General features: G+C 40.9%; 2 protein-coding genes across 2 annotated transcripts in view; one reads left to right on the plus strand and one right to left on the minus strand.

Moving 5' to 3' along the window:
- The window catches only part of LOC308368625 (arachidonate 12-lipoxygenase, 12R-type-like), a gene marked incomplete at both ends in the record, with an annotated part of 172,218 nt that overhangs the window by 141,217 nt on the left and 4,365 nt on the right, over positions 1-26,636 (plus strand). Inside the window, one exon of the mRNA XM_080842842.1 lies at positions 26,289-26,375. Coding sequence (XP_080698968.1) covers positions 26,289-26,375 — 87 coding nt within the window. The remainder of the gene's footprint in view (positions 1-26,288; positions 26,376-26,636) is intronic.
- On the minus strand, positions 1,284-14,084 carry LOC308363705 (hydroperoxide isomerase ALOXE3-like; the record flags this gene model as incomplete). The annotated part of the gene is made up of 13 exons (XM_080836534.1): positions 1,284-1,475; positions 1,802-1,972; positions 2,733-2,833; positions 4,306-4,427; positions 5,071-5,237; positions 5,425-5,511; positions 5,753-5,956; positions 7,101-7,244; positions 7,555-7,753; positions 8,426-8,548; positions 8,644-8,725; positions 10,634-10,835; positions 13,938-14,084. The coding sequence occupies 13 exons, from the start codon at positions 14,082-14,084 to the stop codon at positions 1,284-1,286; spliced, it is 1,941 nt and encodes a 646-aa protein (XP_080692660.1).

Consider the following 26,636-nt stretch of genomic DNA (forward strand, 5'->3'; position numbering starts at 1 on the left):
TTTTACGTGAGGTATCAGTACTACTTAAGTATGGCTTTTTGGGTACTTTATACACCACTGCCAATAATTAACCTGGTTAGAATTATGACCCTAATTTAATCACATTGAATAAATGCTAAGTATGCCTGCCTCGGGTGTATCCCACACATGGCTCAGCAATCAAATTAGCTGGCTTCATACAAAAGGCCAGGAAGCAAGCTTGAGAGCTCTGGCTGGCATCAAACAAAAGGCAGAAACCAGTCCTAATGGTTCTGGCTCCAAGACACTTAGGGATTAATTGACAGATTTGATGGCTCCGTATGTTGAACATTGGTGTATACTTAATAATATGATAGCTTCAGTATTTGGAATTCAATGAAATCTAACAGTTCCGTGACATCTGCACAGTGTTTAGACATCTTAGGCTCTGCACAGCCCCACTTAAAGCCGACATAGGTCCCATCATCCCCAGCATAGGCTACTCAACATAATGATGGAGACACAGACATGCACAGATCCACAAATGCGCATTGTTTATTTTTATCCGGACATACAAAAGGGATAGCATTCACAGGAGAACTAACACCAGTGGGGTGCCTTTGATGAGAAGGCCTTCAAGGGATCATCCAGCAATGGCACCACAAAAAAGAAACAAGCAAACAAAACAAGTACAACAACACATATTTCCCCAAACTCAGAAACAAACCATAATTAAATCACAATGATTCTACATAGCTCAAAATCCAATTAAATCAGCACAAACTCAATTCCTGGGTGTAACATTCAAACCAAACCATTCCTAAGAAATATAATAAATGCAGGAAAAACAGCAAGACCCTCAAATAGGATTATCCCAAGACCCTAGCACATTTCCCCTTCAGATAGACTTATCCCAAAACCATAGCACATTTGCCCATCAGATATGATTATCCCAAGACCCTAGCACATTTGCCCCTCAGATATGATTATTCCAAGACCCTAGCACATTTGCCCCTCAGATATGATTATCCCAAGACCCTAGCACATTTGCCCCTCAGATATGATTATCCCAAGACCCTAGCACATTTGCCCCTCAGATATGAGTATCCCAAGACCCTAGCACATTTGCCCCTCAGATATGAGTATCCTAAGACCGTAGCACATTTGCCCCTCAGATATGAGTATCCTAAGACCGTAGCACATTTGCCCATCATGGCGTCATGGAGTCATGGCGTCATGGTTTGGGAATTGAGATAATAGGCCAAGTTAAAGTTATATTATATATATCGAAAGACAAAAGAATGAAGAAGTACTACTCTACGCTTTTAAAGGGCCACACTGTTGTCCACATATTTGGGGTCCAGATAGGTGTAGGGAAGCTTCCCCTCCAGCTTCAGCTTCTCGTTTCGCTCCTCGATGTCAGCTGACAAGTTCTTCAGATCCTTTTGAAAGTCTTCAATGCACTTGCGAGGGACCTTTTCATCAAACAGCTTTTCTGGGAAATATCCCAGAGGATACTAGAGACAGCATATTAAGATTGTAATCGTAAATAACACATATATAATATTTGTTATTTAAGAACAAACATGTTGCTAATAATGCAATGCATCATGTTGCACACTATGATATTTAGATAGATATTTTGTAGGTGCCCACTACAACACTATGTTCACAGTTTCTAAAATCTCAGGTCTGATTGAAGAAAAGCTATAAACATGATGAGCAAAGTGCGTACATAATGTTGTCATCCAAAGTAATATAATATAAGAAAGGCATTCAGATTCAACACAACATTCATATTTTTCACTTAAAAAAACAAATTGCCTCGATTGTACAAACTCACATGGTCTGTTGACTTTTGGCAAAGCAGTTTCAGGACAGCCAATGTGTTCACCGTCGTGCCCACATCAGGTAGGGTCTTCAGGATGGTGTCCTTAGTGGTCTGGCCTTTCTCCTTGGGAGGGGGCTGCCTAAGGGCACTGGGGAAGTTAGGCATCCAGCAGCCAAATTCAAACTGGGGAAATTTGGCAAAATAATATTAGACCGGTATAAAATAACTGCCTCCTGAATATACGTTGTTGTTAAATTGTGAGATTGGTCAAATATTCATGAAGAATAATTACAGTACATCATTGATCATTATCCTAACTTGGGTCCTAACAGTATATAAAGGCAGGTTTTCCATCTAGGAATGAGGTTCATTATTGGAGGAGACTTTCTGAGTGCTAGGGTAGTTTAACATCCAACCACTGATGTCAAACTGGCAAGGGGTAATCAATGTTTTTAATAAAACAATTGGGTTCTATCGCGTTATTTAGCTGTCTCTGATTGGACGTGAGACGTTCTATGCCATAGATTATCCAAGAACAACCCAACAGGGACTTTTCACAGCTAATAATAAATCACTCCGCGATGAAATATTCTATAGCGCATTGATGATAACCGTTAATTCAAAAAATGTATAAATCCAAACCAAGACGTTGACAATGGAACTATTTTTTGTTGCGGAGAAACAATGGCGAAATACACCAATTTTAATCAATAACTTCGTGTTGAAATGTTAATTTGTTGACTGTAGAATTGTTTTATAAAAGCAATATAGCATTTGGGGGAGTGGGGTAGTTAAGGGATTATCCCACGTGTGTTGTTGCCTTGCCTCCGGCCTCGGTGGCTACGGCCGAACACCACCCGTGGGATTATCCCTTACCCAACCCACTCCCACGAGTGCTATATTGCTTAAATATATATATTCACAGACCTTTAAAATAAATTACCTGTCCATTGTTGACCGCGGCATGTTGGGCAGATGCAGTGAAGATCACCATGGTGACAAACTTGATGAGATCCCTCACTGCCTGAAATTTATCAGGTATTCCTGAGGAAAGGAACGCAGACATGTACATAAAACTGAGTTCACATCAGTGGAATATCAGAACAAAGTCAAATAAATTTTGCTCCCAGTGTCCACAGTCATGACGGCACTAAGGATTAATTGGACATTAATGCTAGTGTGTGTTGACTCTAATTCCAATAAAACCGTTAGTTTCATGGAAGTGCTTTTACTAAAATGTCATGTACAGTTAGTTGTATTTTTATTTCTTTTCGAATAATTTTTTAACCATGTATTATCCATAAAGGCAGTGGCGGTTCTACATGGAATTAGGCCCCAGACGAGACCCCCACCGATATTTTTTTTTTTTTAGAACAATATAAGTGAAAGACAAACTTACATTTCTAAATTGACCTATTGCTAAGCCCCGCTGCCTTAGTTACTGTTGCTAACTCTGACAAACTATAGGAGCTGACTAGAGGTCACAATGGCAGCTATCAGTGTCAAAATTATATCCCAAGAGGCTCTAGGCAACTTTTGGAGACAGAATGACCTGATTCATTATGCACTGGAGGGATATGTACAAAACGTAAAACTAGATATGATGGATGACAAGCTTAAATTGGAGGCAATAACTTACAGATCACAAAGCAAGAGGGAAAAGACTCATATCACGGGCGTCACGATTGCAGATAGCACTATCTCATACCAGCATTGTTCATGCACCGCAGGGAAAAATTACATTAATTTACCTTCAGTTGATTTAACTCATATGGAGAGGCACTAAGGTGTAGACTGTAGACCTATGTTTATTGGTTAATTAAATTGCATTACCCTGTCCCTGGCAGGGCAGTGTCCTTGCGTAGCTATGTCAGTTATTGGACAGTGTCAAACATTGGCCATTCTGTTAAACAATCAAAATGCTAAGTTTAATAATAGATTAACAATCGATATGCTCAGTTAAGTAATGGATTAACATGACAACGTGAATGTTTGCCGATAACAAACACAGTCCGATAATTAACACCGTTACGATATATGTTTTGCTAGCGCAACTAGTGAATAGCTAACCTAAGCTAGTTTTAACCAGAGATGAACCCGCCTAAGCCTAGCAAAATCATCAGTGGTGAAAGAGGGCCGGTACTGTCAATGACAATAATATGAATAATGAGTATGTCTATGATCATGTAGACTTAGTTGATTACTTTAGCAGAGAAAACATTTCAACCTAACAAGTTCCATTTGGGAGACCCAGAGGTGAACTGTCCACCGCGCCCCTCCCCTTCTCACACAAGATCTCTGCACGGCAACTTCTAACACGCAGGGGCGCCTGCAGCTGCAGGGGGCGCCAATTTGCCAATTCCCCACACAGTGATATGATAGATAATAGAAAACCGCTTCGCGGCCTCGATTATTTTTTCTTTTTTAGTGCCCGTGCCGCCCCCCACATGTCATTAAAAAGTGCGGCCCCGTGCATAAAACCGTCCCTGGGTAAAGGTCAGTGTTGATGTGCACACCTGTGTGCTTCCTTCCCAGGAAGCCTTGGGTAAATATCCCCCAGATCCATTTCTGCAGCTCTGTGTCCTTCTTCACGTCATCATCAGATTTGTAGTAATGTTGCAAGACTCCTTCAACATACCTGGAAATGACCACATGGCTCTGTGTGTAATTTTGGTGGTTGAAAAAAATCTTGCAGCTCTACCATGGTGATTTAATTATGACGGAACAGTGAAACTGAAACAATTAAATTATATTTACAAATAATTTCATTGTTTTTCACACACACACTGTAGACAGCGAGATTTGTGTGTACAATCGGCAACACTTGATAGTATCTGAGAAATAGAAGATCAATTATTCAATGTAAATCCACAGTCAAAAGCTATATGTTAATTATAAACTGCCTGTGTATTGTGTAAGAACCCAAATGCCCTGATCACTGTGGGAAGTGATAACACTTCAGGCCAGGAACTCCTCATTTAAATATAGATTATCTTAGCCCTTCTGTCTCTTAGGTAAATTTTAGCATTCTGGTAACCATCCACTCCCACATGTTGTATAGGTTAAATACAGGAGACCTCTCATCAGTTAGTTAGTGAGAAACAGGCTAGGTGAAACTATCTGTTAGTGAAGCTTAGGTCTCGTCTCTCCCTCCTCTGGTGATCATCATTGTAAGATTAAACCTGAATCTTGACATTCCATATTCACTTGACTGAGTCTCTGATAATTAGGATAAATCTATATCCTTTCACATTACACCAATTTTCCAATGGAAAGCGTACTTGTTGATAATTTTCCACAGGTTTATCCCGTCATCTCTGTAGTAGTAGTTGGGAACCTTCCCCAGGCCTCTCTCAGAGATGTTATCAGGCAGACAGAGGGAGTTGTAGGTCAGGGTGGTTGTTGCATGCCTCATCAAATGTTCCATGGCCGCGCCAATGCCTGAATGCTTGGATTATAAATGATGAGTAATCACTAATAAAGTTAAATAATACAGTAATATCACATATGTGTTGAAACAACTATGGTTAATGTGTTGATTAAAAAAGCATGAAAGTGTACTTAATAATAATACTTAGTAATATAATATCTGTCCTATTAACATAGTTTGTTTATTAGCTATGTGGTTTGCATACAATGGTAAGGGTTCCTTCCCTGGAAATCAGATGATTTCTCGCCATGATGTTGATCTGGAGTGTGTAACGAGTGTGAGGAATGAGAAGCTACAAAGGGGAAAAAACAGTGAACAGCATGTTAGCTCATGGTAAACTGATTGCTACTTGCAAATTAAAACAAATTTGGACCAGTTTACTTTTATGCCAGATTGGATTCTTAGCATACCCAAAATCATCTGATCAGCCCATGTGAAGGCCAATGTAAATTACTCTTTTGAAATCAATCTTAGGTGTTTTCTACATTAGCCATTTCAAGTCAAAACCATCTCATGCATGTCAGATTCCATACCTTGAAGAGCGGGTGCATCGCCGGAAGGTTCCGCAATGTTGCCATGGTGAACACCTCAGCCAGCAGGTGAGTTCTCAGCAGGTGAAAGTCAACCTCATGCACACTGAACTCTGCAGCCCGCACAAAGATCTTAGCCAGCTGCCAATCAGTCTTTGAGTCAGTGGGCAGGAAGATGGGGTTTTTATCTCCAGCCATTTGCCCTAACTGTGGAGAAAAAGAAAAGACAAACACATTAAACTGGCACACCAGTATGTGAGGGGGACATCTGCTTAATTCAATCCGGTTGTACTGCTTTATATGGCACCATTATCAACAGACAATAGACGTCTAAAAATGCATTACAATGCCCAAGGCCTGAACCCCCCAGAGCAAAGATCCCCAAAGTGTGGGTAGGTTCCCCCAGGGTGGGGATGGGGCGGTGTGACAGCAAGGGGGGCATTGGCTGAGGGTGAAGAAATGGAACAACAAACTTTTAAAACTAACTACAGGTCAAATAATGTATGCCAGTGCTCTTAGTATAGCAGCCAATAACTTACCTATTTGGTAATGATTTATAGCCTAATATGGACTGGTCTGGTCAGGGTATACTGTTAAGTCTATATTAGAAGGGATAGGTAGCCAAATGTGCCCAACATGAACATTTTATAGATTGTTCAGCCAGTGTGAAGCTTCAAATATATAAGTGTAACAAGAGCTCTAATCAAAATAAAATCAAAACAAAATAGTTTCCGTTAAGTTCAACAGAACACATTCAGAAATGTTTTGACTATGCAACCGCTGATGGGCATTTAAAACAAATAAAAAAAAGGTTAAACTGCATGCAATTTGGAGTTTCACTCGTCAGGAGGGGCTTTCTGAAGGCAGTGATGTTGTTAAGCATCCAACCACAAAACTCAAAGTAAGCGTCTCAATCCGATGGTGGTGTGAAGAATTGCTAGATTAATTAAACGTTTTCAAATACATTTTGAAATCTAAATGAATTAATTGAAATTCATTCTGAAATTTAAACAAATTAATATAATTAAATTAAACTATTTGAACTGTGTCATTGTAGGGTTTGCCATAAAAGGTTTGATAACCATTTCACTAGAGAAAGCATAATACAATGGTGGCAAGGACAAACAGGAAGACACCGATCTGCTTGATGTCAGCCCGGTAGAGAGATTGATGGTGTTGTGTGTGTGTGTGTGTGTGTGTGTGTGTGTGTGTGTGTGAATGGGGGGAGAGGGGTTATGATATCATGTTTGAAAGAAACTAATACTTGTAAATTTGCATGGCTATGACTTAAGCCTGAATTAAAATTTAATTTAGTCCCCAAGAAGTTAAAAACATTTTGACCATTCTGTACCTGAATGGCGATGGGCATCATCATATCATCGTGATCACAGTAGAGCAGGACCAGGGGAGCTGTGAGATAGCACTCTGTCTCATGAATTGAATTTCCCGGCAGTTTGTCCAAGATCTTGTAGTCACACAGGAAGATGTTCCCTTTCTGGATGGTTTGCGTGTTGTTGAATAAATTACAATACAATAAAGTTACAATAAAGTAAATACAAAGAGTTTAGCAAACTCAATCTAAATTGACCCATAAAGAAATGTTCTCCCAACGTCCAGGTTTAAAGCAATGCTTTATAACAATTTGCAACAGTTTTAAAGGGCAACTATTTTCAGTATTATCTTCAAATATTTTTGGGGGGGATACAGTCATGTAAAGGACATAAGACATAAGTCTGTCCCATTAGCCATGCAGTAAATGCACCATGTAGTTTTGTCACTTTTATCAGTTCCAACTTTGAGCCTACCTCCATCTCCTCCTCCAAGGTGCTCCCTCCTATGGAGTGTTTGACCATCTCATTTGTGACGGGGAAGTTGTCTGGCAGCTTTGAGCAGCGCTGGATCATCATGGGGTTGAGGCCATTCAGAAACTGATATCCAAAGAACTCGTCCTCATCCCAGTGCTCCTGAACGTATTCTACAAAGCATGCTGTGTCAGAACATATGCTACAGGTCCAAACAGTACTTTCAGTTATTTCAGTACGGTGATTCTGAGCAGGTCATTTTGGATGATTTTAGTTTAAGATGATTACCAACGGTTTTGTTTCTGTTTTCACAAAGGGTTATTTCCAGATCGTTGAAGCATCGCCATGTCATTTTGGAGTTAGCTAATCCAAGCAGCTTCAGAAAAAGTAACCTACACACAAAATACAATGGTACACAGTCCAAACATTATGAGAGGAGCTTAGCTTGATACACTACCTATGATCCATCATAACTGATTGTGAGCATCTTAGTAGTTACTATTATATGATAAATTACATTAAATAATGCAAGGCTGTTTGGCAAATGCTCTGAGCCTCAATGCAAAATATAGTATATGTACATGGTTCATGATGCTTTTAAATCACCACTGTTAACTTTGAACTTAAGCATACCTCAAATTAGATATAGTTTTAAATATTTAGCATTTCCACCAATGCAATCTAAAACATAAGAACAAATGAAAAAGGTGAAGCTTGGTGTTGGCTTACCACTTATGAATTATCTAAATTAAAATACAGTATATCTTCAATAAATTAAAATGGTCGTGGTGGGTCCAGTTGACCTGTGATCAGTCAGCAGGTAAATTAAAGTGAATACCACAGGAGGGTTGGAAAAAATGCATTAAGCACTCACTGCGTTCCTGCCATGTAGTAAAACTCGATCTCCTTTGTGAAAGAGAATTGGACATCAGCAGGCAGAGCACTGGCAGATTTACAGTTGACAACGTAGGGCATGCCCTCTTGATACACGGTCCACCTGTCAGCAGAACATACAGCCACATTGTAAGGCATTTATCTTAATTTAATGCAGACACTCACTGCTCATTCATTCAGCACTCGCTGTCCACAAACCGAAATGTCTTCTGACGTTCCTCTAGCTGCCTTATCCTTTGTTTATGGGCTATAGAGTTGGTGTCCTGGAACACAAGCGAAGCTGAAATGGATGAAGGGTAACATTAATTCACTAATCAGAATACTTTTTAGTTTTTAATATTGTTTATTTTCACAGGAATTGTTAAACACATTTGTCCAAAATCAGCAATTAAATAAATGAATGTGATGTTTTTTTTTCTTTTCTTTTTCAAAAATGACTGGTGTGTTAAGCCAATGGATAAATCACAGTCTTCTGAGATAAAATATATCTTCAAATATAGCACATGAATAAGAACTACATATTGTATAGCCATCTGCAAGGCATCACCCAATGAACATCACAACAAATATATCAGTCTGATAGCCATGCAATCTCTAGTCCTGACCCTATGCTTCCCTCATCCTGTCTTTGGGCTATTAGGGAAGTGTCCTTGAACACAAGCGAAGCTGAAATGGAAATGTAGAAAGGGTAACATTAATTGACAATCTGAATACTCTGTTTATTTTTGAAGGAATTGTTAACCACTTTTGTCCAAAATGAGCCTTTTTGAAAAAAAAATATATACTTTTTAAAGACATTTAAATGCCTTGCATCAGGTATTCACCCCCTTGGATTTGTACCCTTTATTAATGGCTTTCATAAATCAATCATGGTCAATATTTGACAAAAACAATTACAAAAAAAACCTCTTTAATGTCAAAGTGAAAACAGTTTGAGCACTTTAGTGTCACCTGTTTCTTAATAAACGCAACGGTTTTTGCAACATCTGTCGTCGTGCCATTTTTCAGTAGAGGTAGCAACAGGTATGAGATATTTCTTTTTTTTTCATAAAACACATCTGCAAGGCATCAATCAAAGAACATCACAACAAATATATCAGTATGACAGCCATGCAATCTCTTGTCCTGACCCTATGCAGGAGTTATAACTCATTTGAGGATAGGGCACTTTTGACTTTGTCTCTTTTTCACAAGAAGACACACTGTTTGGTTACAAATAATATATAAATGTGTGTAATCATTGGCAATGGAATTACGCCCCAGGCGAGACCCCCTCTGAGCTGAAAACACATTTTTACCTTGTCCACTCAAACATCCTTCAATAGTTATCTCGATAATGTTATAGACTACTTTGTAAAAGATGTAGTAAATTTCCCTCTGGATAAATAAAGTATCTGTCTATCTATACTCTGCTCACTTCACCAGTTGGATAAGTTGATGCAGTCAGTGGTCTCCTTCCACCAATGAACCTTGCCCTTGGTGACCACATTATCGTTCTGTATTACCTATTTTTATTAGCCATTTCACACAATTCAGAAAAACAAAAACCTGTAGGAATTATAGGCCTGTAACCAGGGTGCGATTTGTTCAAAAACCAGAGGGGGGGATGTTTTTTTTTTTTTTTTATCATGAAAAAAAAACCAAGCAATACATAGGCCTAATTCTCTTCATATACATGCATCATATATGTCTATGATATGATAATTGCTGCTAGACGCTCAGTTCTTGTGCTCCCTCTCATTCACGTTGAAATACTGAAAACGAAACTGAAACGCAACTGTTTTGGACAGAACTCGCTAATTCAGTGAACAAATATTTTCATATTCATTGTACAGTAGCCTATACACGGAAATTAGCAAAGCCAGCGAATTCTGAGAATGTCGACAGTTCGGGTAAGGTAAACGTTAGTGCCAGCGATGTTAGCAAGTGTAAGAAAACGCTGTCACAACCTGTCTGTTTTTCATTGTTTTTTTAATAATTGAGGGTTATCCCCCCCATGTATGAAATTCATCCAGCTGAGGTGTGGATGTAAAAACCAGAGGGGGGGTAAATCCCCCCCATCGCACCCTGCCTGTAACTATAATGTTATGAATGTGCTTTATTTGGAAGAAAGTCAATGTGCGACTGAATACTAGAGTATTACTCTATACAGTGGAGCCCCCCCCCCCCCCCCTACCCTAGTGCCTACCTTCGGCATTGCTTACAACAAGCGCCTCCTCACTGCCAAGCCATCGGTAGCAAGGGAACAGAATCTTGTCATCTTCGGGTGTCGTCACCAAGATCTTGTCGCAGAACCACTTGTTGGGAAGATCAAAAAACGGCGTGGAGGAGAGTTTGATATAAATTAGCTCTCCTAGCGACTCTTTGCAGTTTACCTTAATTGTTTTCACCTGAGGAAAAGATAGTTTAGAGTAAATAAATCGTTTTCATATCCTACATACAGTACAATGTTTTTTTCTCACTCTTTAAAATATTTTCCATTAAATGTGCAGCCTTTGATTTAGAAAGGGTTTTGACTCAGCATGGCGGACCTTGCCTTTATAGGCATAAAACTAGAGAGTTAAGCAGCCACCTGTCACCAACAGATATGTCCTACAAATACCAACACAATTACAAACTAGCGTTGGATATTTTTTATAAGTTGATGAACATGGATTCATTCATAAGTATGAAAAGCCTCACTCAAAATGGCTGACAAACAATACCAAACAGCTGACTGCTTAGAGGGAGATAGCCGATATGGAGACAAGAATAATTGATCCTCAACAGGATCCCAGGGTAAGAAAAGGGTGCCGAAAACACAGAGAGTGAGAGAGAGAGGGGTTAGTTCTGATTGGCCTTGGAGAACAGCCAGACACAAGAGAGTTGGAGAAACTAGGTTCCTTTAAAAAGTCTGACCAGACATTTATACAATGAGATCGAGCTAATCCATGGACCATCTATTATTGTGGCTTAATGACTTCAATAAACCTCAGATCAACACATTTTTGACTATTGATTGTGGAATTGCGAGAGAGTGGCTGGTTTTCACCTCGACGCTAGCTAGCATTCTGACTTTTGCTTTTGTTTTAACCTGACTGATGTTGTGCTGTAAAACAATTTGATAAAGAATTTAGCAGTTTCCAGATCAGAAAACCACATCCTTGTAAAAGAGATTGGCACCACCTAGATGTCCACTTAACTAGCCTGTTGTTTTTCACAAGCTTAATTTAGGTTCACATAGTTGTTTTGGTAACACTTTCTATGAAGCCCAGCGTTATAAGGCCCTATAAGGACATTATAAGGGCCTTAATAATGACTTATAGCGATTGCTACAATGACTTATAGCTACTTTATAACTACGTATAATGTCTTCATGATGACTCATAATCACCTTTATGATACATTATATCAGTTCATTATGAATGGTTATAATTAAAGACGGAATAATGCATTATAAATATGTGACTGTCGGGTAACACTTGCTATAAAGCCTGCCTTTATAAGGTCCCATAAGGACATTAATGATGACGTTTAAAAGTAGCTATAAGTCATTGTAGCACTCTTTATAACTATGTTTAGCATCTCTACAATTACTCATATCCACTGCTCTGAAACGTTATGTCAGTTAATTATAAATGGTTATAAGATAAAATGATGCATTATAAATATGTGATCATAGGTTTGTGTGGGTAATCATGAATCCTATGAAGCCTGCATATATGAAGCACTATAAGAACATTCATAATACCTTTAAAAACTAGTTAAGTCATTGTGGCACTCATTATAACTATGTATATAGGTCTTCACGGCACATCATAACCACCTTTGTGATATATTATGCATATTCATTAATGGTTATTAGTATGGTGACTAGGCTGCTATACAGACATAGAATATTATAAACTTTTACAAGATCCTATAAGTGGACTTTGTCAGCTTTAAGTAAAGTGACAAAAGGGTGGTGTTGTTATGAACAGATATAAGATTCTATAAGTGTACTTTGTCAGCTTTAAGTAAAGTGACAAAACGGTAATGTTGTTTTAAACAGATATAAGATTATTATAAGATAAGAGAAGAGAAGATAAGGCATTATGAACTTGTTAATAGTGCTGACAGTAAATACAACAGGATATAGATGAAAACCCTTTTATTTAAAACTTTCTGGAGGTGCTCAGACTTTATACTAAAACACATTGTAAAGATTTCGGGCTAAGACTTTTGAACTTCAGAGTTGCTGTTATTACTCCAAACCCAATGTCCCTACACAATAAATACTGATAGTTGCAGAAACGACGAAATATTAAAGTTGTCTACATAAAAGCATAACTTTGACGCCGCGCTTTTGGACCAATGAAATCTGTTCATCAACCAGTCAAGCAAATATCGATGGTAATACAGCTTTCAGGCCTGAGAGCACGCTCAAGAAGGTAGAAGACGTAGGACTGAGAAGGTAAGAATGAGTGCCACAATGACTTAACTAGTTTTTAAAGGTATTATGAATGTTCTTATAGTGCTTCATATATGCAGGCTTCATAGGATTCATGATTACCCACACAAACCTATGATCACATATTTATAATGCATCATTTTATCTTATAACCATTTATAATTAACTGACATAACGTTTCAGAGCAGTGGATATGAGTAATTGTAGAGATGCTAAACATAGTTATAAAGAGTGCTACAATGACTTATAGCTACTTTTAAACGTCATCATTAATGTCCTTATAGGACCTTATAAAGGCAGGCTTCATAGCAAGTGTTACCCGACAGTCACATATTTATAATGCATTATTCCGTCTTTAATTATAACCATTCATAATGAACTGATATAATGTATCATAAAGGTGATTATGAGTCATCATGAAGATATTTTTCGTAGTTATAAAGTAGCTATAAGTCATTGTAGCAATCGCTATAAGTCATTATTAAGGCCCTTATAATGTCCTTATAGGGCCTTATAACGCTGGGCTTCATAGAAAGTGTTACCGTTGTTTTTTTATCACAAGTATAGCTTAAATGCCTTATTTGAGTGGGACTGTGGGAGCTTACGTTTTTTTGCCATTCTCTTCTGTGGAGACAGGAGTAAATGTAAACATGACAACTTTTGTAGCCTCTGTCGATGGGCTGCTTTGGAATTATATTTCTTTATTATTATATTATTATTTACCATGTTTTTTACAGATACTATCTGTATACTATATATATACATAATCACTATACCAGCCATCCAGGTGATCCTGGATGACACACCCGACAGAAATGTATTGAAAAACAAAAAGCACTTCTAAACATCTATAATTTAAGTGCAAACTACGTGATCATTGGTCTTTGTAAGGATTGTGCATGCATGCCTTTTAGGTAGCTAGCTCAATAGTAAAAAAAAACCCTCCTTTCTGTTGGTTTAAAGTATTCACTGTTTTGTTCCACAACTTGGCTGTCCTTAGTTTTTGCTTATCATTTATGTTATAAGCACTCTAGTTTTAATTGTATTAAACGGATGCACTTACCGATCCTTCACTTAATCCAAAAAAAGGGTAATCTAGATTATTCTCCTCACTCTCAGCCTCAGTACCACGCAGTTGAATGTGGATAGTGCTAGTGGTGCCAGAGAAGGGCCTCATTCCAGTGTACGCTGTTACTGTGTAGATCCCCATGGCTATTCTGCAAAGTAATGGACAATAATTCCTGAGAGAAAATATTAACATGATACTATCACTGCACACACACACACACACAGACAGACAGACAGACAGACAGACAGACAGACAGACAGACAGACAGACAGACAGACAGACAGACAGACAGACAGAGACAGACAGACAGACAGATACCTATTTCATGAAGCAGAAAACAAGGAATTACGAAGATTTTGATGAGACCCTAGTCAAGTTAATGGGTAAACTTGCCTCTAAAAATATCCTTCATGAAGTCGGTGTAAAAACGGTGTAAAATAAACGTGTTATTATTGCATTTCTAGTGAGAAATCAATTTCTAAATTTTACAATATAGCAGAAAAACAGTATTTCATGAAGCAGAAAATACGTAATTACAAACATTTTGGTACCATTGATTGAATATGGAGAGAGAGAGAGAGAGAGACTCACCTGTAACTGTAAGAGAAGTCGCTCGGTTACTGTTGTAAGATGCGTAACAAAAAGAGCGCTGTCTGTGGTCTTCAACATAAATCTTGAGAGTGAACTTTTCTTAAATTTGAAGGCATTCTTATAGTCCACTGGGGAAGGGAGGGGAGGATTGTGTTTCCTGTTAAGTGTTATGTAACGATTACAACATAGTGTTTAATTTACATTGAGCCCAAGCCACACCTTCATCAACTGTGTTAGTATTACACTACCTGTGGGATGAAGCTGCATGGCTGTGGTCTTCTCTTCCCCGATCATAAACAGGTTACAAACCACACTTATATGAACATACTGATTATCATTCATGACATGTAGGTCTTATGTATCAAAGTGCATGTTGACAGTTGATTAAAACAAAAATGTGAATAATGACACTCAACCCGGTTCTCTTGACATTTTACTTGGCACCGTGCCACTACGCTGTCACACACGTTCGTCTAAAATATTGTCCTTCCTGCTATCAACCCCCACCCCCACTCACCCTTTGTCCTCTGTTCTCTACAAGGAAATGGTTGACAACGCCACTGGCAGTAGGACACTTTTTTTCCACTTTGAAGTTGAATCTGATAAGGCAGCATCAATTCTTTCCACAGTGTTGAGTCCTCCATGTTTAAGACATGTAGTTGTTGCTCTCACACCGGTTTGTCTAGAATGTTACCACAGGTGTTGATAACTATCAGTCTCTGCCAACTTCCTGCCATTCCAGTCACAGCTGCTAAAAGCATTCTACAAGGAAAATGGAATCAAATTTGGTTAATTTCCTGTTGTATCAGACAGTGTTTACATAATTTAGTATCATCTGATTCTGTTACCCATATCCCTGGATGTGTACTAATGTCTTTGTCTCACTCAGACATTGGCATCTGAATTCACCCCCAGATATTCTCTTTCCTGCTATCCCCTTCACCCTTTGTCCTTTGTTCTCTACAAGGAAAATGTTGACATCACCGCTGGCAATAGTACACTCTTTTTCCACTTTCAAGAATGTCCTTAATCCTCCACCACCAGTCACCTCCCTCTCTGCTCATGACTGCAACTTTCTTTACTGAAAAGGTTGCCACCATTAGTAGGCAATTCTCTTATCCTTAACATGTTTCAACTTATCTGGACATTGGAGCATCATTGGATTGATTCTGTCCTTTCAAAGAAGTCTCTATGCACTATGTAGCTCAGTTTGCAAATGCCACACCTTCATCAACTGAGTACAGTTTTACATTTAGTCATTTAGCAGCGCTTTTGTCCAAAGCGACATACAAGGGAGAGAACAGTCAAGCTACGAGCAATAGAGACCTAGTGTAACAATAAATACTACTTTAGATAAGAAATAGAAAGACGAAATAGAAAAGAAAAAGAATGCAGGGATGTAACTGCTGTAAGTGCAAGTTAAGCACTAGTTGAAGTGCCAGTTTAGAGGGGAGGTGCTCTCTGAAGAGTTGGGTATTCAAAAGCTTCTTAAAGGTAGAGAGGGACACGCCTGCTCTGGTGGTGCTAGGCAGTTCATTCCACCAACGTGGCTCTACAAATGAAAATAGTCTGGATTGCCGTACTTGCACAGACGGCATTGCCACACAACGTTGTAACATTTTCCCTTACAAGAGCATTAAGGTAGGTGGAAGCAGAACCAACAATCACTCTGTAGGCAAGCATAAGTGACTTGAACTTAATGCAAGCAGCTACAGGTAGCCAGTGGAGCTCAGTGAGTAGCGGGGTGACGTGTGCCCTCTTTGGTTGGTTGAACACCAGACGCGCCACCGCTTTCTGGATCATCTGTAGTGGTTTCACCACGCAAGCCGGCAAGCCCGTTAGGAGGGTGTTGCAGTAGTCAAGGCGGGAACTCACCAAGGTTTGCACCAGCAGCTGGGTGCCATACTGGGCTAGGTATGGCCTGATTTTGCGGATGTTAAATAGCGTGAAGCGGTACGACCTGGAGACAGAGGCGATGCGGTCAGTGAAAATCAGTTGGTCATCAATAATGACGCAGAGGTTTCTTGCTGTTTTGGAAGGAACAAGAGATAAGGAGTAACTCCCACTACCAGTGGTAGGAAGCTACAGGCTGTCGTCTTCTGTTCCCAGATCGTAGCCAGGAGGCTACAAACCACACTTGAACACACTGATTATCATTTATGACCTTTAGGTCTTATGTTTCAAAGTGCATGTTGTCAGTTGATTAAAACTAAAATGGGAATAACAACATTCGTACTGCTCTCAGGTTACTTGTGCAGAGTTTGTGCTAAATAAGAGCAGAGGTAGAACTTTGGGGGCAATCTTTTTATCTAAGGTATGAAAGAGTAAAGGCTGTTATGGGCCTGGTAGTTGTTGTTTTGTGTTATCAGTGTTTGCCTCTGTTTCAGATGCCTTGGGTGTCACCTGTACTTATCTGTGATTTCCTGCAGGTGTCAGCTGCCTTCGATGACTGGCCACACCCCCCTCTCACTCTCTCTCTCTTTACTAAAGTATACTAGAAAAGTCAGTGTAATTGTCAGAAATAAAAGTGTAGGGCAAGCGGGTGGCTAATGGGTGTACATATGTCTAAACAAACAAACATAATGGACGCATCGAGGAGAGGGAGCCTCTGGTGCACTGCGCCAAGACCATCCTATCGTAGAACTCATCAAGCCATCAATCGGCACACCTGCGGCCACCTGCGCAGATTCTGCTAGTCAGCTGTGGAAAGAGAGAGCACTGATAGCAGGGACGGGGCAGACCAGGCAGGGTCGTGACAATAACTAATGAATATTCCCCCAGCTCTGGGGTGCCTCACACAGTAGCGCTTCACCCATCTCTGGGGTCCCTCACACACTAGTGCTTCACTCATCTATGGGGTGCTTCACACACTAGTGTTTCACTTACCTCTGGGGTGCCCTGTACATCAGTGCTTACCTCATCTCTATAGCTTAGACAAAGGGAACTTGTTCAACCAGGTCATTGAAAGGTGTGATGTAGTTGGCAAGATGACAAACATTTCTTAAAAAAAAACATACTTTTTTAGTATTTGCAGTAAAATGCCTCACCGCCACTACTCCCCATCCCCCCCTTGCACACACACACACACACACTTCTGACACCAAGTGCAGAGCAAAGGGAGAGAGCTGTCACCCCATCACAGTGAAATGCGGAACCGTAGCCGAAAAAATAAGATAACCTGTTCAACCAGGTTTTTGTGACTTGTGACTTAGTTTGCGAAATGAGCACTTCTCATGCTGTTTGCTATACATATAAGACTAATCAATGATACAAATGCAAAGGCTTCTACCTATTTATTACAGAAGGGGAGGTAAAAGGAAAAGTATTTTAATTGAATATGCCTGTCACAAGGGATGAACTTTGGCAGTCAGTGGATGGTTTTTGGTGCACCCTCAAATTTTCCACAACTATTTTGAATCTTGAATTCCCATACGCCTAAAGTCAGAACCCTGGTTCACATATTCCTCTATAAATGTTTTATGTCACGACCAAGCCTGGTCTGCCCCGCCCCCTGCTATCAAATGCATGGCTCTCTCCATGTAACATGAACGGGAGATCCACACGCAAGGTTGTAATAATGAAATGAGATGTATTAAAGTATAATAGAAAAGTCAGTGTAATTGTCAGAAATAAAAGTGTAGTGCAAGAGGGTGTCTAATGGGTGCACATATGTCTAAACAAACAACCATAACCGACGCGTCGAGGAGAGGGAGCCTCTGGTTCACTCTGCCAAGACCGTCTTATCGTAGAGCTCATCAAGCCATCATTCAGCACACCTGCGGGCACCTGCGCAGATTCTGCTACTTAGCTGTGGAAAGAGAGAGCACTGATAGCAGGGACGGGGCAGACCAGGCAGGGTTGTGACAATAACTAATGAATACTCCCCCATCTCTGGGGTCCCTCACACACTAGTGCTTCACCCACCTCTTGGGTCCCTCACACACTAGTGCTTCTCCCATCTCTGGGGTGCCTCACATACTAGTGCTTTTCCCATCTCTGGGGTGCCTCACACAATAGTGCTTCTACCATCTCTGGGGTGCCTCACAAACTAGTGCTTCACTTACCTCTGGGGTGCCCTGTTCATAAGTGCTTACCTCATCTCTATAGCCTAGACAAAGGGAACTTGTTCAACTAGGTTATTGAAAGGTGTGATGTAGTTGGCAAGATGACAAGCATTTCTTACATTTTTTTTACGATCGGATACACACAATTTTGACTGCTTGGTTTTGTTTCACGCGCACCTCACACAAATTAAACACTATTGTAAAATCTATACACTAATTTAACAAAACCATATTTTGTTACCATATGAAACACACATATTGTATATGACTGAATTCTGTTTGTACCACTTACACACTGCTGTTATAAACCTAAAACACTTTAAGCAATTCTAATTCTCAGTGATTAGAGGAGTTTAAGTGAATTACACAGATAACGTGGAAACACACAATTCAGTGAAAACACTACACAAGACCAATGCTGATGAAAATATAATTTACGTAATTCTCTCCATATACCCAAATCAGTCAACATGTCAACATCGAGAATCACAACAAAACATGTCCCAGTTTTCATACTACCTCAGTAGTGTGCATAACACTGTAAGTTCAGCAAATATCAGACAAACGTGAAAAAAAATTTCTAGTACAGGTTACAATTCCATTTATAGTAAAAAAGAGATCAGATCAGAAACAGAAGACATTACAGTATTGAAAATTGCATGGTCACCGATAATGTTCGCTTACATTTCTCTGAGCCTGATAGCATTACGTATTTGCCAAAAGCATGTTTATGATCTCTCTATCTTGTCCTTTCATGAATATGGGCCTTACCTCCTTTCAAGTTTATTTGATACATTTGGTCTTCTTCTTCTTTGAGCACATTTTCCTCCTGCTTCAGGTCTTCCTCTAATTCCACCTTGACCTCAGCCTCATGGCATGGCCTCGGCCTCTTCCTCTTCCTCCTTCTCATCCTCTGTGGATTCCCCCTCTCACCCTCACTCTTCTTCTTCTTCTTCTTCTTCTTCTTCTTCTTCTTCTTCTTCTGACTCCTTCCATTTTGGTTGAAGACAGATTACAGTTCCTCATCTGCTGCATTTCTAGAGTGCTTAAACCTGTTTGTTGTGTCTACAATTAAGCAATCATGTGTTTGGGCACTTGATGGCTGTGTTTATTTGACCGGCTCATTGGTGTGGTAATTTGGCAGTCAGTGTTTTGGAATTGCAAGGAAGTGACCTCTTGATATATGTCTTTGTCTAAAGCATAATAGTGTGTTCAGTGCTTTGCAAATCACTTGTGTGTATGGTTTCGCAAAAAGTGTGATGTTTAAATGTGCTTATAGTTGTGCAAATCTTAGCCGTTGTTTTGCTCCTTGAGTGAAGGTTTTGATAATTGTGTAATACTTATGATTTTAGTGTGTGTCCAAACGGAAAAAACTGTAAAAAAAAACATACTTTTTTAGTATTTGCAGTAAAATGCCTCACCCCCACTACCCCCCCATCCCCCCCTTGCACACATACTAACACACACACACTTATGACACCAAGTGCATAGCAAAGGGAGAGAGCTGTCACCCCATCACAGTGAAATGCGGAACTGTAGCCGAAAAAATAAGATAACTTGTTCAACCAGGTTTGTGTGACTTGTGACTTAGTTTGCGAAATGAGCACTTCTCATGCTGTTTGCTATACATATAAGACTAATCAACGATAAAAATGCAAAGGCTTCCACCTATTTATTACAGAAGGGGAGGGAAAAGGAAAAGTATTTAAATTGAATATGCCTGTCACAAGCAGGATGAACTTTGGCAGTCAGCGGATGGTTCATGATGCACCTTCAAATTTCCCAGAACTATTTAGAATCTTGAATTCCCATACACCTAAAGTCTGAAACCTGGTTCACATATTCCACTATAAATGTATTATGTCACGACCCAGCCTGGTCTGCCCCGCCCCCTGCTATCACATGCACGGCTCTCTGCATGTAACCAGAACGGGAGATCCACACGCAAGGTTGTAATAATGAAATGAGATTTATTAAAGTATAATAGAAAAGTCAGTGTAATTGTCAGAAATAAAAGTGTAGTGCAAGAGGGTGTCTAATGGGTATACATACATGTATGTCTTAACAAACAACCATAACCGACGCGTTGAGTAGAGGGAGCCTCTGGTGCACTGTGCCAAGACCTTCTTATCGTAGAGCTCATCAAACCCTCATTCGGAACACCTGCAGGCACCTGCGCAGATTCTGCTACTCAGCTGTGGAAAGAGAGAGCACTGATAGCAGGGGGCGGGGCAGACCAGGCAGGGTCGTGACAATAACTAATGAATATTCCCCCATCTCTGGTGTGCCTCACACACTAGTGCTTCACCCACCTCTGGGGTCCCTCATACACTAGCGCTTCACCCACCTCTGGGGTCCCTCATACACTAGCGCTTCACCCACCTCTGGGGTCCCTCATACACTAGCGCTTCACCCACCTCTGGGGTCCCTCATACACTAGCGCTTCACCCACCTCTGGGGTCCCTCATACACTAGCGCTTCACCCACCTCTGGGGTCCCTCATACACTAGCGCTTCACCCATCTCTGGGGTCCCTCATACACTAGCGCTTCACCCATCTCTGGGGTGCCTCACACACTAGCGCTTCACCCACCTCTGGGGTCCCTCATACACTAGCGCTTCACCCACCTCTGGGGTCCCTCATACACTAGCGCTTCACCCACCTCTGGGGTCCCTCATACACTAGCGCTTCACCCACCTCTGGGGTCCCTCATACACTAGCGCTTCAACCACCTCTGGGGTCCCTCATACACTAGCGCTTCACCCACCTCTGGGGTCCCTCATACACTAGCGCTTCACCCACCTCTGGGGTCCCTCATACACTAGCGCTTCACCCATCTCTGGGGTCCCTCATACACTAGCGCTTCACCCATCTCTGGGGTGCCTCACACACTAGTGCTTCTCCCATCTCTGGGGTGCCCCACAAACCAGTGCTTCACCCATCTCTGGGGTGCCTCACACACTTGTGCTTCATTTACCTCTGGGGTGCCCTGTACATCAGTGCTTCCCTCATCTCTCTAGCTTAGACAAAGGGAACAACCAGTTATTGAAAGGTGTGATGTAGTTGGCAAGATGAGAAACATTTCTTAAAAAAAACATACTGCTTCAGTTTTTGCAGTAAAATGCCTCACTGCCACTACTCCCCCATCCCCCCCTTGCACACACACACACACACACACACACACACACACACACACACACACACACACACACACACACACACACACACACACACACACACACACCTCTGACACCAAGTGCATAGCAAACATCTGCGGGCACCTGCACAAGGGAGAGAGCTGTCACCCCATCACAGTGAAATGCGGAACTCTAAGTGAAAAAATAAGATAACTTGTTCTTGTGCACTGTTCCAAGACCTTCTTATCGTAGAACTCATCAAGCCCTCATTCGGAACACCTGCAGGCACCTGCGCAGATTCTGCTACTCAGCTGTGGAAAGAGAGCACTGATAGCAGGGGGCAGGGCAGACCAGGCAGGGTTGTAACAATAACTAATGAATATTCCCCCATCTCTGGTGTGCCTCACACACTAGTGCTTCACCCATCTCTGGGGTGCCCCACACACTAGTGCTTCACCCATCTCAGGGGTGCCTCACACACTAGTGCTTCACCCATCTCTGGGGTGCCTCACACACTAGTGCTTCACCCATCTCTGGGGTGCCAAACACACTAGTGCTTCACCCATCTCTGGGGTGCCAAACACACTAGTGCTTCACCCATCTCTGGGGTGCCTCACACACTAGTGCTTCACCCATCTCTGGGGTGCCCCACACACTAGTGCTTCACCCATCTCTGGGGTGCCCCACACACTAGTGTTTCACCCATCTCTGGGGTGCCTCACACACTAGTGCTTCACCCATCTCTGGGGTTCCCCACACACTAGTGCTTCACCCATCTCTGGGGTGCCTCACACACTAGTGCTTCACCCATCTCTGGGGTGCCCCACACACTAGTGCTTCACCCATCTCTGGGGTGCCAAACACACTAGTGCTTCACCCATCTCTGGGGTGCCCCACACACTAGTGCTTCACCCATCTCTGGGGTCCCTCACACACTAGTGCTTCACCCATCTCTGGGGTGCCTCAGACACTAGTGTTTCACTTACCTCTGGGGTGCCCTGTACATCAGTGCTTCCCTCATCTCTGTAGCTTAGACAAAGGGAATTTGTTCAACCAGGTTATTGAAAGGTGTGATGTAGTTGGCAAGATGACAAACATTCCATAAAAAAAACATATTGCTTCAGTATTTGCAGTAAAATGCCTCACCGCCACTACTCCTCCATCCCCCCTTGCACACACACACACACACACACACACACACACACACACACTTCTGACACCAAGTGCATAGCAAAGGGAGAGAGCTGTCACCCCATCACAGTGAAATGCGGAACTGTAGCCGAAAAAATAAGATAACTTGTTCAACCAGGTTTTTGTGACTTGTGACCTAGTTTGCGAAATGAGCACTTCTCATGCTGTTTGCTATACATATAAGACTAATCAACGATAAAAATGCGAAGGCTTCCACCTAATTATTACAGAAGGGGAGGGAAAAGGAAAAGTACTTTGATTGAATATGTCTGTCGCAAGCAGGATGAACTTTGGCAGTCAGTGGATGGTTCATGATGCACCCTCAAATTATTATTTTTTTTTTTATGTCACGACCCAGCCTGGTCTGCCCCACCCCCTGCTATCACATGCACGGCCTGTCTGCATGTAACATGAAAGTGAGATCCACCCGTAATAATGAAATGAGATTTATTAAAGTATAATAGAAAAGTCAGTGTAATTGTCAGAAATAAAAGTGTAGTGCGAGAGGGTGTCTAATGGGTGCACATATGTCTAAACAAACAACCATAACTGACGTGTCGAGGAGAGGGAGCCTCTGGTTCACTGTGCCAAGACCGTCTTATCGTGGAGCTCATCAAGCCATCATTCAGCACACCTGCGGGCACTTGCGCAGAGTCTGCTACTCAGCTGTGGAAAGAGAGCACACTGTTAGCAGGGGGCGGGGCAGACCAGACAGGGTCGTGACAATAACTAATGAATATTCGGTACCACTTTACAATAGGGCTCCCTTTATAAAGGTTTATAAATGGTTTATAATTAGGTTATTAATTAGGCTGTAAACCCTTTATAGGCCATTATTAAGTCATTATAAATTAGTTATAACCAGTGTTGGGCAAGTTACTGAAAATGAGTACTTAGTTACAGTTGTCAAGTCAGGCTCACAGACATGACAAATAAAAGCCAAAACAGTTTAAAAGCCAAACAGTTTTACTTTATTAGCAACTACGCAAAAGATGAGCATGGCTTCGAACAGAGTGTTGGGAGCAAGGTTTCCCCATTCTCTCTCTCTCTGGACCTCTGTCTCGAGCCTCCCTTGGCACCTGTGGAAGGTGCTTTTGTAGTCACAGGGAACACCAGTCCCAGGTGTTCTCAATGACTAAAGAGCCAACCTAATAGAGCTAGCTGACGAGCCAACACACCTGCAGGTCATCTGCAACACAAACACAGACAAACACAAGCAGGCAGCCCAGCACCCAAAAGAGGCAGGGTCGTCACACAGTTACTAGTTACTTATTTTAAAGGTAATTTAATTACTTCCCAGTTACTGTATATCAAAAGTAATTAGTCACTAGGGAAAGTAACTTTTAAGTTACTTTCATATCTGCGTTTAAATTAATGAATATGAACAGTACTGAACAAACACAATAAACATATTTTGTTTGTACCTATTTATTTTAAACAACAGGGCAACATGCCTTCAAATCAAGCAGTAGTACAAATGTCCCTTTTTACCCTTAACTTAATACAAAATAACTGTCTCAGTCATTTAACAGTGTTTTTTTTTACTACATTAGGCCCAATGAAGTTAAAGTGATTGGCTTACAGTATTAACACCATATACAAAGTAGGGAGATACAAAATAATCAATTAGTGGTTCAGTTCACCAAATACCCTGAAACACCCACACAGTATTCTCAATATGTTAAATATATAATTAGAATAATATCTTTCTAATACATCCTAATCGCTGGCATGTAAAATACGCCATTGTACTCAAATGCGGTTGGCCAAACCATTTATCTTGTCCCCATAGCCACAACAGGGAATCCCCACCCTGATCAAGGTAGGAACTGTATATAAGTTCCCACTGGTCCCAGTGGCGCTTCTTTCGCCGTTGCCCCTACAGCCAAGATGAGGACACAAACACCCTAAACAGTTGGTAATACATTCCACACGTTTTCGGGTTAAACAATAAATGTTGGAAACCACGATTGGTGTCCTAGCCTTCTTTCCATATGTATGCGCGATTGTATACAAGTGCAATGAATGTGTGTCAGCGGGGGTGGAGAATGGGAGAAATAATTGCGGTTGTACATCAGTGTGTGCGTACGTGATTGTATGCAAGTGCAATGTGTGTGTGTGTTAGCGGTCCTGGAAAATGGGAGAAACAGTTGCGTATGTACAGCCTTGTGCGTGTGTGTGCGTGTGTGCATGATTGTATGCAGGTGCAGTGTGTGTGTGTGTGTGTGTAAGCGGTCGTGGATCTGGGGAGCAGAGTGTCTTTCATGTGCGGTCGCATTGGTCCTGCATTGGTCGACGTCGGATCAGAAGAAGCTAAAGTAGGTCTATCTTGTCTTCTTGTCAGCAAGTGTTCATTTTCCACAAAAGATAGTAACGTGGGTAACAAACTCATTCAGATTTCAGAAACTGTAACTGCGTTACTTGATCTAAAGAAATACTTAGTTACATGCTCGTTACCGCTAAAAGTAGTGGAATTACACTGTTTTCAAACATCGATGTGGGCTCACTATTTGGGAAAATCCCCATCTTGGCAACCCACTGTCTATCCCTTAACTGGCTAAACTTTTGTTAGGTAAATGTGTATTTGAGAAACTAATTTATGAATGGTGATGTGTTTCACACTTAACAATAAGGCTCCCTTTAGCAAGTTATAACTGTTAGTAGATCATTATTAACTGATGATGTTTTACAGTTTACAATAAGGCTCCCTTTTGCCAGTTATAACTGTAAGTAGATCATTAGCTACTGATGATGTGCTTAACACTTTACAATAAGGGTCCATTTTGCCAGTTATAACTGTTAGTAGATCATTAGTAACTGATGATGTGTTTCTCACTTTACAATAAGGCTACCTTGATCTTGGATGGATGGTTACTTAATCAATCCTGAGGGGAATTTTAAGACATCCAGTAGCATCCAGACACAATATCCACAAATCACATACCATCACCAGTACAGTTACAGAAACACAAGAGCCCCCCCATATAGGCAGGATATAAAAACTCAAGCTCCCTATTTGCCGTGGGTGCGCCGGTCTGTGACCTTCTGACCCATGTCATCACATCACGAGTGGGGTGCCAAGATGGGGATTTTTCCAAATAGTGAGCCTGCATCGATGTTGGAAAACGATGTTATAACTGATTTATAATGGCTTATTAATGACTTTTAAAGGGTTTAAACCTAATTATAAACCATTTATAAACCTTTATATAAGGAGCCTTATTGTAAGTTGGTACTAATGACATGGTGCAGAGAAAGCTCTTTATAGCAGTTTTAAGATTTTACAGCATCTTAGCGTCTTTTTCCTTGTTACTTCTGAACGTGCACATGCATTAAGTGTTCAATGATTGTTCCCCTTACAGCTCCTGCTTCCACATATCCGATACACTCACCAGATCAACATCATGGCCCGGAATCAGCTGATATCCAACGATGGATCCATCACCCTGGTATGTTACACTGCTAATGTAATGGCACTCATGAAGAAATCTAACATTGTCAGGTCTGTCTGACATAATGTTATCTGGACTGCATGGCTTACTTAACAATTTACTAACTTTCCTTGCTGATTCTGTGGTCTGCCTTCAGTCAAATGTGTAAAATCATTAAAGCTTTTACCACATAATTTAATGGCAATTATATGTTAATTAATAATAACCTCATGAAAAAAATCATTATATGAAACCTCATTATATGTTTTAACCATAAAC

This window comes from Sprattus sprattus, assembly GCF_963457725.1.
Source record: "Sprattus sprattus genome assembly, chromosome: 1".
In the NCBI taxonomy this organism is placed as follows: domain Eukaryota; kingdom Metazoa; phylum Chordata; class Actinopteri; order Clupeiformes; family Clupeidae; genus Sprattus; species Sprattus sprattus.